Consider the following 13,038-nt stretch of genomic DNA (forward strand, 5'->3'; position numbering starts at 1 on the left):
TGGCAGAGAGGGGCTTTTTACTAATCATTAACTGGCAGCCCTCTCCTAAAGGCCAGCCTCCAAGTTCAGCTGCTCTGCCTAATGGCCAGGAACGTAATGAAGACAGAGGGGAGAAAAGGGAAGAGACCAGGGGAAAAAAATTCACAAGAACAGCACAAATTGATTGTTTAATGTACCCTCTCGAGAGCCAATAATGAAATGTCTTAACCCTCTTCATTTCTCTCTTGAAGCTTAATGTGTGTAACAGATTTCTGTGGTGATGGACGAGTCTATCACTTTGAAGGCATCATGTGAAAGTTACTCCATTAGCAGGGCTTTTCATTTGAAAGAACTTGTGCTAAAAAAAAACCCCACCCGTGTGGCATTATCTCCATTTAGGCTGAGAGAGCCAACAAAGCGTTGCAGGACCTGCCTCTTGAAGGCCCATTAAAGCTTGCCAGGCTATAAAAAGCTAAACTGGAGCTGTCTGCCTTTCAGCATAATGCTGCTGAGAAATGGGTTCTGGCTTTTCAACAAGTTTCTCTCTGTGGTTTGTAATCCCAGCAGGGCTCCAGTTATTAAACTACAAGGTACCTACTGTTGGTGCTGGCTGGGGAGTTGGGCACGAGGCTGCGGAGCTTCTTCAGGGTGTTCACAGCCACGTTCAGGTAGATGTTGCGGCTGGTGCTGCGCTCATAGGCCACCTTCTCCTCTGCCAGGGCCTGTGAACAGCACAAGTCATCACCACACACTCTCTTCCCACTGTTCACAGAACCCCAGAATGGTTTGGGTTGGGAGGAACCTCAAAGATCTTTTTTCTCCACCTTCCACTATCCCAGGTTGCTCCAAACCCCATCCAACCCGGCCTCGAACACCCCAGGGATGGGGCAGCCACAGCTTCCACTGCGTTTGGAGAAAAGAAATGTTTGGCTCTCAAAATACAGACACCAAGTAGGACAGCAAACAAAAAACTGCCTGACAAATGAGTAATAAAGTGGAACATGGCACCAATATGTACTGGTGCGGGGTCTTGCTCAGGTAAGTAAGAGAAAAAAAGTAATTTCATTTTAAACAAAGTGCTGGAAAAAGCACCTTCATGTGCAACTTTCTCCAGGAGATTAATAAAAATTTCCTAATTAGCAAAAAATTACTTTCTTCAAACTTTAACATATTTTAATTTGGTGTCATATCATCCCTTCTCTTTTCCCCAATATAAAGTCTGCTGCCTCCTTGGCTTAAGCATTCCAGAGCTGTTCTTGCTACCAGGAAGATCTGACCTGGCCATGTTTTCACCAAGTAATTCTTGATTCTTGTTCTTGGAACTGCCTGGGGAAGGCTGCTTTCCCCACTTTGGTGCAGTGCAAGATCTTAACTGGTAAGAAAAGGAAGTTTGGCAAATGGTGACTCCTTGGATGTCACAAGAAGTTGGGAAGGTGGAATCCCACAAAAGAAATCCTCGCGGTGTCTGCTTTGTTTCAGAAGAACCACACCATGTCCTGCATTTACCCCACTAATGGCCAGGGTTTCTCAATAAAATACATTACTTTCTCAACTCTGCTTTTGGAAATCCTACTGCTAGAAGGCTCCTTAGAAGTCTCCTTAAAAGCCTTCAGATGCAGCAAGGAACCAACTCCCAACCAATCACATCTATCCCAAACACTTCCCTGTGCTCAACCCTTTCATTCCAGGAGGTGTTTCTGGCTGTTCCAGAGCAAAAGGTCTTTGACCATAATGCACATTCCCCTGCACTCCTCTCCCAGGGTTATTAAAGGGATCAGGCAAGCTTTCCAAATGAAGGGAAAGATGGGATTTCCTACTGGAAGGCCCCACTGGAATGACACCTTCTGGTAATATTTAATACCAGTTTCCTCAACAGAACTGTTTGTGGATAGAGGAGTTTTCATGGAATCAGGGAATGGTTTGGCTTGGAAGGGACCTTAAAGACCATCTAGTTCCCACCCCCAAGTTTCTGCAAGCATAAATCCAATCCAGTTTTCTGGATTTGCTACCATTTTAGAAGTTCTTGGCCAAACAGAGGATGTCATTCCCTGCTGCAAACTTTATTCCTGAGAAGCAGGGATCTGTACAGACCTTGTCGAAGGCTTCCTGGGAGGAGGAGCAGAATTTCAGGCACTCATCAATGAAGAGATTGAGATACCTCTGACGAATGTTGGTTGGGACTTTAGCACCAAATTCTGTGGGAATAACAGGCCTCTGTAAAGTGGTGCTCTGGAGGTGAGACAGAGAGAGACAAAGAGGCTGGTCAGGCTCTAGGAGGTTGCTCTGAGGCTCTCCCACTTCCTGCTGCTATTAATCATGGGGTGACTTCCTTTCTGAAAATCTGCCCAAAGCCAAACTTAACACGCAGCACTTTTGGTACTAAAAATACCACTTGAGGCTTCACCACCTTCAGTGCTTTGACTCCTTTAGAAAACAAGTGTGTTTCATTCTGAAGTCAGCCAGGAGCCAAGGGCTCCAGTGGCATTAGTCACAGCACTGCCTGCACACACAGGCATTCCAGAGCAGGGAATGCTGACATTTCCAGCAAGACATCCAAGGTTAGGATGGCACCAAGCACCACAGGCTGAACTGGAGCCATGAACACACACCACCACAGGTTATGGGCACCAAAGCCAGGTTTGGTTCTCTGGCTATAAAGAGAGAACAGGAGGCCCCTCGTGCCGGGCTGGCAGCCACCTAAACCATCCCACTTCCTGGGGCATTCCTGCAAATTCGCTGAATTGGGGGTTTTCTTTCTTTTTTAATGCCAATCATGATGTTCCTAAAAGGATTTCCCCCTTCAATTTAACGGCATGTTCTTCAAAACCTGCATGTTGGACTGAACTACGAGCCACCACTGCAGTTTTCCATTTACCACCAGTTTATTCCCCAAATCACAGCACTTGCCTCTTTTTCAGAGAGGAAAATGTACATTCATCTCTAACACACCCAATTGTTTTGTCAGTTGTTCTCCATCCCACCCAAGAGATATCCATAAACCAAACCATCTGCTGCAATCTGGAATAGAAACAGCTCTGGGGAAGATGTCAGCTTGTTCCAATGGGAGCAACTGGTCCTATCTCAGTGGGGAAAGGACTCCTTTTCCCCAGGAGACTCTCACTTTGATGCCCTGTTCAAGGGGATTTGGTCCTTTTCATTAAATAAATAAATTCTCAGTCTAATATGATACCCTTAAGCACCTCTGTAACTCTGCTACGTATTTTATCCTTTCAGTTATTTCTCTTCTTTTTAATCAGCTTCAAGTTCTATGTTACTATGGTGGCAGTTTGGGTGGGAAAGGAAAAAAAATGACTTTTCACTCTTCTAGAAATAATCAGAGCAAGTTATGACAGATCTTGACACAGACATCATCAATAAAGGGATCTTTAATCAAGTCCTGGCACGAACCACATTCTGCCATCCACTCCAGCAAACAGCTCCTTATGCCATCCCCAGGCTGCTCTGTGAGGAATTCTTCTCTGAATTGTCTCAGCAAGTAACAGGCTCCCAGTGCTCATGGGGAAAAGAGGAACTTACAGAATCATGGAGTTTTGGGTTGAAAGGGACTTTAAAATTCATCCAGTGCCACCCCTGCCATGGGCAGGGACACCTCCCACTGTCCCAGGCTGCTCCAAGCCCCAATGTCCAGCCTGGCCTTGGGCACTGCCAGGGATCCAGGGGCAGCCCCAGCTGCTCTGGGCACCCTGTGCCAGGGCCTGCCCACCCTGCCAGGGAACAATTCCTTCCCAATATCCCATCTAGCCCTGCCCTCTGGCAGTGGAAGCCAGCCTGGGTCCTGTCACTTTGCTAAGGAACTCATAGCAAAGGTACTCAAAGGCTGGGCAGAGATCCCAGGGGCTAAAGAGAAACAGAACAAAAAACAACTAACGAAGGAAAAACAGTCTTTTCTTTAAACACCAGCAGCAGCATGAAGTTCAGTGATCACACTTTACTATCTAGGTCACAGAGGGACTTTATTCATAACCACCTGCCTCAGTGTGGCCCACAAAGCCTGGGAAGGCCATTAATCCATCCCTGGCTTCTGAGCACAGGAGGTTCCAAGCCCCTGACCCAAACACACCCAGGCCACTCAGCACAAGAGAAGGCTCAAACTGGAGACAAGTGATCAATATTCACAGAGATCAGAGCAGCACTTAAGTATTTCTACCTTTTTAAACTTCTACCCCTCGAGTGTTTAATTTTTTATACAATGCTATCTAGGAAAACCACAGGAAGAAACAATCCCACTTAATCAACATAATCAAAACACCACTTTCAGGGAGTGCTAAGTTTGGAACAGCAGGATCAAACATCCCACCCTCCCCGGGGAATGACAGGAAAGAATTCAAATTCCCCTTACCTGTAAGGAGGGAACATGTGCTACCCTTTTGGGCACGATGGTGCTGGTGGTCTTGGAAGCCATCCCAGCCAAGGTGCAAGGCTTCAGAGGAAGGGTGGGGGCTTCAGAGTCATTGGAAGGTGTGACACTCCTGCCACCAACAGTCGTCTTACTGCTCCCGAGGCCTGCAGGGAACACAAAACACTCAGGTGCAAATCCTGCACTGGGCTTCAGGCTGCCAGAATGAACTCACTATCAAAGGCCAGCGCTGCAAGCTGTGATTTTCTCAAATCCAGGTCTCCAAAGGGATACAAATTGGGCAATTTTACCACCTTGCAGGCAAGGATGAAGAAATCTTCTGCCAGGAAACGTGTCTCATTTGGGTTTGTTTTGGGGTAACTGAGTCAGCAGAGTTTAAAGAGGTAACTCTGTCAGCTGCAAGGCACTGACACCCCACACGTCAGCTCTGAGTCCTTCCACTACAAAGGGACAGCAATGAGCGTTAATTAGCACTTCCCTCCTGCTCCTGCGACCTCCAAAGGCTTAAATGGAAGAGGGAATGAAGAGCAAACACAATCCAAGGAAGAAACAGAAAAAGGAAAGGCTGAAGTGAGGGAGGCCAGGTGAGACAGATGAGGCTGCACACGTCTGACCTGTTGCTTTTCAGAACAGGGCGGAATTTCTCAGGGAAAGACCTTCCCACTGGACACTATCAGCAAAGATTCAAGTCATGGCAAGTCCTACACATCCCCTGACAGTTTCACATCTGCTCAGGAGAAACGTAAACACACGGTGGTGCCTTTGACCAGGGGGAGGACAGGACAGCGATCCCAAATCCCGCCGCTGGCTTACTTTGCTTGGCTGCTGCGGTGAGGGCTGCATTTGGCACGTGAGCAATCCTCCTCTTTTCTCCTGGCAAACAGAGAGAGGTCTTTTGAACGGCCACAGCCAGCTGTGCTGCCTGCTGCTGAGCCAGCTGGATCCTCTGGTAACACACCTCCTGGGCCGTGGGGGGACGGTACGGCCGCACTACCGGCTTGCTCGGGGCCTCTGCCTGCACAGACAAACAGCGTTTAGGGCCAGCAGCTCCCCTGCTCCATCCACACCCTCTGCCTTCCACTCACCCCAGAAAGGTCTCTTCTCCTCAACCCCTCTGTTAGCAAGTACAGGGTTTGGAGAGGAGAAGATCCCAACTGTCTTCCAGAACAAAGTAATTAAGAATCATCCCTTGACAAACGTGGCATTCATGATTCACGCTCTGGGAAGGCCTCCCAGCTCACTGGCACATTCCTCAATTGGCAGGTGGTATTAATGAACTGCTTTTAGAGGCGTGATGTTCCCCGTGGCTGTGCCCAGCCCAGTCCTGGGTTCTATCAACACTCTCAGCCTTGCCCTAGAACACAAACGCAGCCCTGTGCTGCCTACTTTGCTTTCTGCTGCAGTGGAAAAGTGACAACAATTCTGCACTTCCCTGTGCCTCACGATGCTGAGCTCCACTGCTCTCTCCCTGAAGACCCCCTGCATCCACCTCTGCACCACAGCAGCTCCCACCTCTCTGCAGCCCTGGAACTGCTTAAAAGCCTCGCAGATATGTATTTATGGGATGAGAGCATTACATAAACTGAGCTCTCAATTTCAAACAGGCTCTGTCCCTGCCCACTTCTGGAGGCACCTCAGTGCCTCGGCCGTTAACAGCACAGGGTCCACACGCGTTTCCTTTGATGGCCAAATTTAGGTTTGCAGGAAAAGTGCCAGAAATGATGTCAGCAAAGAGAGAAGTTTCCTAGCAGCAGAAGTGCAAGACAAGCAGCAGTAGTACAAACTTCACTCTACTTAACAGCCTTTGAAATGTGAGGAACAGGCCTTCCCTCCTGAAATCTCGGAGGAGGGCGGCTCAGTGTAACACCTGGGGGCAAGCTGGCACCTCCTGCATTCCCGGCCTCTGATGCTTCTGGATACCAAACTGAGTGCAGTCAGACATTAAGTTATAATTACAGACTTCCAAGCAGGACAGGCCACTCATTTTCTGCCTCACCTGCAATTCCTTTGGCCCCCCCATTTCCCCTGGCAACCAACCCCGAATTCGGCTCCCTCCCCTTCTCTTGCTCGGTCCTTGAGCTATAAATCATCAGCAAGACTTGAGCAAATATTCCACTTGGAGGGACACAGCAAAGCACAGGCCTCAATTCTGAGGTGAAAAGTGGCAGTTCAGGTGTTACAGCACCTCCTGGGCAGAGCTGAGAGCTGCTCTGAGCTGACATACTCCAGGGAATGCAGGTCCTGGAGCTGCCCTGGCAGCTGAGCACACCAGATCGGCTCTGTTTGCCCAAGCAAAGGCTGTGCTGGGGCTCCTGTCTTTGGAAAGCATTTTGGGATCAGCTGTCACATTAAGAAAATATATTTAAAGATCTGCACATGTCTAAAAGGCGCCTCTTTACAATAAATATTTGAGTTAATGAATTTCCAAGCCATTTGCTTCAGTCTCTTATCTCTTCACTTTGGAAGAAAGGGCCCTTATCAAACCACATGAACTGGCTGGAGATATGCAGTTAAATAAAACCCATTGTATTGACCCCAGAGCTTCAAATTATTAAAGGCAAAAAAGCCTCTCCTAGGCAGAGAGGAAAGGCAGAACAATTAATTTGGACTACCCAGCTCAAATTAGTGCACAAGCCTCCACTCTTATCCTGCTGCAACATAAAACTAATCCGTGCTCAGCACCTGGAGGGAAACACATTAAACCCTCAGAGAAAACATGAATTAAAATCCCAGGGAGAAAGGAATAAAAAAATCAGAATGTCTTCCTTGCTTTTTTTTTGTTTTAATTCTTCTCCTCTGTATTTTCCCAACTGGGAAAGAAGAGTATCCAAACAAATACTGCTGAGATCTTGGCTGGTTCAGAACAGATGTCAGGTAATGGTTTTAAACATCTGACCAAATTCCTGCAGTATCTTTGAGATCACAAGGCACAGAAAAATACCAGCAGATGCAGAGTGACCTTGTGTCCAGTTGATTTTTATTGAAATCACTGAATGAAGCTATACTGGAGAAAAACGAACATCCCAACCTATCCCAAAGGGTTATCCCAAAGAGCAGAATCCATTCACTCTTCCCAGCCTACCCTTGGTTTTAGGAAAGTTTATTAGAGTTTTGCTGCCACTTTTACTGGATCCTAAACATGGGAGCTTTTTGAGAAACTAGAAAGAGAGGAAATAAAACTGCCACAGACTAATTCCAGCACAAACAACTCCCACGCTGCTGCCTGGCCCTGGGAGTACAGCCTTTTCCAGGGTCAGGACAGAAAATCCTCACTTGGACCAATCTAAACATCTGCTTCTAAATCTGCACTTACATTTCCTTGTTTGACAAGATGAGAGATCCTTCTTTTTTGGCCAGGAAACAAGGTAGTTAAATTATCTTCTGTCTTTTCTTCATTTGCTTCCTCTTTGGACAGCTGGAAAACAAAAGAACAGGAGAACAGACTTGAAGACCCCTCGCAAGAGGGAGATGTGGAAAGTCTCCTTTTGGGTTAACCTTGCAGGGGGCAGGTGAGAACACCTGGTCAGCTGCTGGGCCACTGACAAGAACCTTGCTGTGACCCCAGGAGCCACCAAGGAAGCCAAGGAACAGCAGCAGGATGTTCCCACCCCAGCAGCAGCTCCATGAGCTGGCATGGGGCAGGATCAGCCTTACCTGCCACAGGAGCCTTGAGCAGCCCTCCCCTGCCAGCCACTCACACACCTCACCTCTCATGGCATTCTTACAGTCCAGGGGGTTTGGGGTGCTTTGGATTTTTTAAGAAGTTGGGAACTGACTCATTTCTGCCCCAGGCAGGTGCTGACACCTGCTCAACACCAAACCACAGTGCCCCCACCCCACATTTAGGGAAACGTTTCTCTGCAGGTTAATCCACAGCTGTCACTGTAGGAAAACTCTGGTGACACAGCCCAGGTCACATCCAGAAACTCAGCAGGAGGCAGAAGCACCTCTCCAGCCAAAGCTGCTCCGAGCTGACACCTCAGACCTGCTCCTGGACAGGGAGAACCACTTGGAAATCTGCTTGAAATTCGACTCAGTTGTTAATTGATACAAAACACACTTCACAAGTTTATTTTTCAGAACTCCAGCTGCTCTCCAGACAATCTTCTTTTCAGTTTTTCAAAACAACTCCTGGCAAAACTCTGAGATGAGCCTGACAATCTCTGAAACTCAGCAACAGAGCCCAAGGCTGGATTTAGGGATTTAGCTCAGGCACCACTTGAGATAAGCCTGCGTTCATCACCACAGGGGCACTCTGGACGAACACTGCACCCTGAATCACTTGGCTCCCTGGGAACTCCAGAGCCTGTTAATTCAGTTACATCCCTAATAAACTCTCTCACAGTGCAATTCTCCCAGGTGGAAAAGCACCGCACTGCCCACACACAGCTTCCTGCAATCACAGATCACGGAATATCCTGAGCTGGAAGGGACTCACAGCGATCATGGATCCAGCCCCTGGCCCTGCACAGACACCCCAACAACCCCACCCTGGGCATCCCTGAGAGCGCTGTCCAAACGCTCCTGCAGCTCTGGCAGCCTCGGGGCCGGGCCCATTCCCTGGGGAGCCTGGGCAGTGCCCAGCAGCCTCGGGGGGAAGAACCTTTCCCTGAGCTCCATGCCATCCTCCCTACACATTACTGAGGCCAAACAACACGGGGCTGTGTTGGTTTTGCACAGGCTGGTGTTTGGTAGCAGGGGGACCACAGAGGTGGCTTCTGTGAGAAGCTGCTGGAAGCTTCCACCATGTCCAGCAGACCCAATCCCTGATGGCTCTGAAGATGGACATGGCACTGGCCAAGGCTGGGCCAATGAGAGAGTTGGTAACGCCTCTGTGATAACAGAGAAGAAAGAAGAAAATCAAAACAAAGTGGGGGTAATTTGTATTCCAGCTAGAGAAGAGGAGGAGATGAGAACATGTGAGGGAAACAACAGGGAGACACCAAGGGCAGTGGAGGAGGGGCAGGAGGTGCTCCAGGCACCAGAGCCGAGATTCCTCTGCAGGCCGTGGTGAGACTGTGGTGGAGCAACTGTGCCCCTGCAGCCCCTGGGGATCCCCGGGGGATGCAGAGATCCACCCGCAGCCCCTGGGGATGCAGAGATCCACCCGCAGCCCTGGGGATCCCCGGGGGATGCAGAGATCCACCCGCAGCCCTGGGGATCCCCGGGGGATGCAGAGATCCACCCACAGCCCTGGGGATCCCCGGGGGATGCAGAGATCCACCCGCAGCCCTGGGGATCCCCGGGGGATGCAGAGATCCACCCGCAGCCCATGGGGATCCCCGGGGGATGCAGAGATCCACCCGCAGCCCCTGGGGATCCACGGGGGATGCAGAGATCCACCCGCAGCCCCTGGGGATCCACGGGGGATGCAGAGATCCACCCGCAGCCCTGGGGATCCCCAGGGGATGCAGAGATCCACCCGCAGCCCCTGGGGATGCAGAGATCCACCCGCAGCCCTGGGGATCCCCAGGGGATGCAGAGATCCACCCGCAGCCCTGGGGATCCACGGGGGATGCAGAGATCCACCCACAGCCCTTGGGGATCCACAGGGATGCAGAGATCCACCCGCAGCCCCTGGGGATCCACGGGGGATGCAGAGATCCACCCGCAGCCCTTGGGGATCCACAGGGATGCAGAGATCCACCCGCAGCCCTGGGGATCCATAGGGGGATGCAGAGATCCACCCGCAGCCCTTGGGGATCCACAGGGATGCAGAGATCCACCCGCAGCCCATGGGGATCCCCGGGGGATGCAGAGATCCACCCGCAGCCCCTGGGGATCCCCGGGGGATGCAGAGATCCACCCGCAGCCCCTGGGGATCCCCGGGGGATGCAGAGATCCACCCGCAGCCCCTGGGGATCCATAGGGGGATGCAGAGATCCACCCGCAGCCCCTGGGGATCCATAGGGGGATGCAGAGATCCACCCGCAGCCCCTGGGGATCCATAGGGGGATGCAGAGATCCACCCGCAGCCCTGCGGGAGGTGCCCGTGCCGGAGCGGGAGGTGCCTGCAGGACGCTGGGATCCAGGGGCAGTCCCGGTGCAGAGGGGCCCTGCTCCCAGGCTGGAGCAGCCTGGCCTTGGAGCGCTGCACCCCGTGGCAGACAGACCCCGGCACAGCAGTTTTGGGGGGCTGTGTGCCCGTGGGAAGGGCTCACGCTACAGCAGGGGCGATGTGGCTGCTGCTCCTGAGTGGACCCACGCCAGGGAAGTTCAGGAGAGCTGTCTCCTGTGGGAGGGACCCCACGGCCTCACGGGGGAAGGACTCCTCTCCCTGAGCAGCAGAAGAAAATCTTGGGTGACAAACTGACCCAAACCCCCCCAGCCCCTGTCTGCCTCCACTGTCGGTGGGAAAGAGGGAGGGGTTGGGGGAAGAAAAAGTGTTTTAAGGGCTTATTTTACTTCTCATTATCCTCCTCTGATTTTCTTAGTAACAAACTCGCTTTGTACCTCTAAGTTGAGCCTGTTTTGCCCTTGGAGTGTTTCCTCCCCATCCTTATCTCAACTCATGAACCCTTCATTTAAATTTTTTCTCTCCTCTGCACAGCTGTAGCAGGGCAGGGTGAGTGAGTGACTTTCATGGGTGCCTGGTGTTTGGCCAGTGTCTAACCACAACAGGGGTTCATCTAGAAAATTATTCCATAAACAAAAAAAATGCCCCATGACCAATCGCACCCAGCGGGTGCCTACTCACCCACACCCATGTCCCAAAGAAGGATCCCTGTGCTGCACTGAGCCTCCTTCCCAAAGGAGCAGGAAACCAAACCTCAGTGCAGGGATGCAAAGGAGCCACACGTGGCTGCTGAGCTTTGTCACTCCAGGCCACAATTAACTGTTTGCTGTGAGTGGCAGCCCCTGGTTCAGCACTTTCTGAATTCAGTGATTAGTAATTCCTGCTATAGATTATGTGCCCTTCAACTATTTTTCACTTAAACTGGGCAACTTGGAGGAAAAAAAAGGCCAAAAATAAAGAGTTCTTTCCTAGCTGAGAATTAAACTAAACCCTGAAGAAAGAACAGCTGCAATGCTTAATAACTGAGAAGAAAACCATCACACTGAGCCTTATATAGAGTTTCTTCCACCCATTTTGTGTGAGTGTAAAAAAGGTCTTTAATTGTCAACAACACAGAATTCCCTGTGACCAGACTGGGGATGTGAGTGCAGCAGAGAGTTCAGCAAAAAGCTTTAATAGCCCAGCTCCTTTTCCAAAAGCTGAGCTCTGCTCCCCACACGCAGCACACACCCCCTCCTCACACCCATGCTCCTGAGTGCAAGGGTTTGCTTGGGCCACTGCACCCACCCAGCTCCACGAGCCTGGAGAGCAGCACCAATTCCTGCCTTTTGGAGCCAAAGTCAACAATCAATTCCAGCAGGAGAAACTGCCACAGGGTGGTTGTGTGGCTCGTTCTGCACTCGCTTGCACCTCCTTCCCATCCATCATCCCTAAGGGAGGCTGTCTGTGGGTGAAGGGGTCTAAACTGGGACACACTGGATGCCCTGAGGGTGCCCCAGTACCTCCATTATTTTGGGATGCAGGGGAGCTGCAGCTGAAGTCACTCAGTAATTCCTTGGATAAACTCCTGGCTCCTCCCCTGGACCCCCTCTTCCCCAGCACACAGAAGGCACCTGATTTTGTCACCTCACTTCATTAAGCCCCTTCCGGTGTCCAAGAGAGCTGGAGAAGGACTGGGGACAAGGGCTAGAGGGCCAGGACCCAGGGAATGGCTTCCCAGTGCCAGAGGGCAGGGCTGGATGGGATCTTGGGAAGGAATTGTTCCCTGGGAGAGTGGGCAGGCCCTGGCCCAGGGTGCCCAGAGCAGCTGGGGCTGCCCCTGGATCCCTGGCAGTGCCCAAGGCCAGGCTGGACATTGGGGCTTGGAGCAGCCTGGGACAGTGGGAGGTGTCCCTGCCCATGGTACTGGATGGGCTTTGAGATCCCTCCAACCCAACCCATTCCAGGATTCTATGAAGCCTCCCAGGTAAGAGAGCAGCCTCACCTGGCACCCCTGCACTGCAGTCAGATGGAAAACACAGATACAAGTTTGGGATGTTTTCTCAATGTTGGCAAATTTGTCACTTTTTACATCTGTAAAGCTCTTCCCAATCCCATTCCCTGAACACCTGGTACAGCAAAATCATCCCAGCCAGGGATGCTGAGGGTGCTGGGTCTGACAGCAAGTCACACACCCCTGCCTGAGCCCAGGAGCTGCTCCCAGCTGGATGGTTTGTCTTGCTGCCCAGTGAAACTGGGATGTCAGAAGATGAAGGATGAGTTTTGTCTGCTCCTACTTCCCTGCTTCAGATGCTGTGGGAGGATCACTGCCAGAAGCTGCTTTCTAACCTTTTACATGTAGAAACATGGAATTGTTAAGGCTGGAAAAGACCTTTAAGATCATCAAGTCCAACCATCAACCAGCACCACCACCATGGTCACCACTAAGCTCTGTCCCAAGTGCCACATCCACTTGTTTTTTGAACACTTGCAGGGATGGTGACTCCACCACTGCCCTGGACAGCCCCTTCCAGTGCTTGACAACCCTTTCTGGGAAGAATTTTTCCCAATATCCAGCCCAAACCTCCCCTGGCCCAGCCTGAGGCCGTTCCCTCTCCTCCTGTCCCTGTTCCCTGCGAGCAGAGCCCGACCCCCCCGGCTGCCCCCTCCTGTCAGGGACTTGTGC

At 51.1% G+C, this 13,038-nt stretch overlaps 1 protein-coding gene across 2 annotated transcripts in view; it reads right to left on the reverse strand.

The window, feature by feature from the left end:
• The window catches only part of REXO1 (RNA exonuclease 1 homolog), a 46,844-nt gene that overhangs the window by 16,710 nt on the left and 17,096 nt on the right, over positions 1 to 13,038 (reverse strand). For both annotated transcript variants that reach the window (XM_032092605.1, XM_032092606.1), the window contains exons 3-7: positions 7,671 to 7,772; positions 5,171 to 5,372; positions 4,340 to 4,503; positions 2,071 to 2,208; positions 578 to 701 (exon numbers count right to left, since the gene is read on the reverse strand). In XM_032092605.1, coding sequence (XP_031948496.1) covers positions 578 to 701; positions 2,071 to 2,208; positions 4,340 to 4,503; positions 5,171 to 5,372; positions 7,671 to 7,772 — 730 coding nt within the window. The remainder of the gene's footprint in view (positions 1 to 577; positions 702 to 2,070; positions 2,209 to 4,339; positions 4,504 to 5,170; positions 5,373 to 7,670; positions 7,773 to 13,038) is intronic.

The sequence above is a fragment of the Corvus moneduloides genome, chromosome 28 (assembly GCF_009650955.1).
Source record: "Corvus moneduloides isolate bCorMon1 chromosome 28, bCorMon1.pri, whole genome shotgun sequence".
Classification (NCBI taxonomy): Eukaryota; Metazoa; Chordata; class Aves; order Passeriformes; family Corvidae; genus Corvus; species Corvus moneduloides.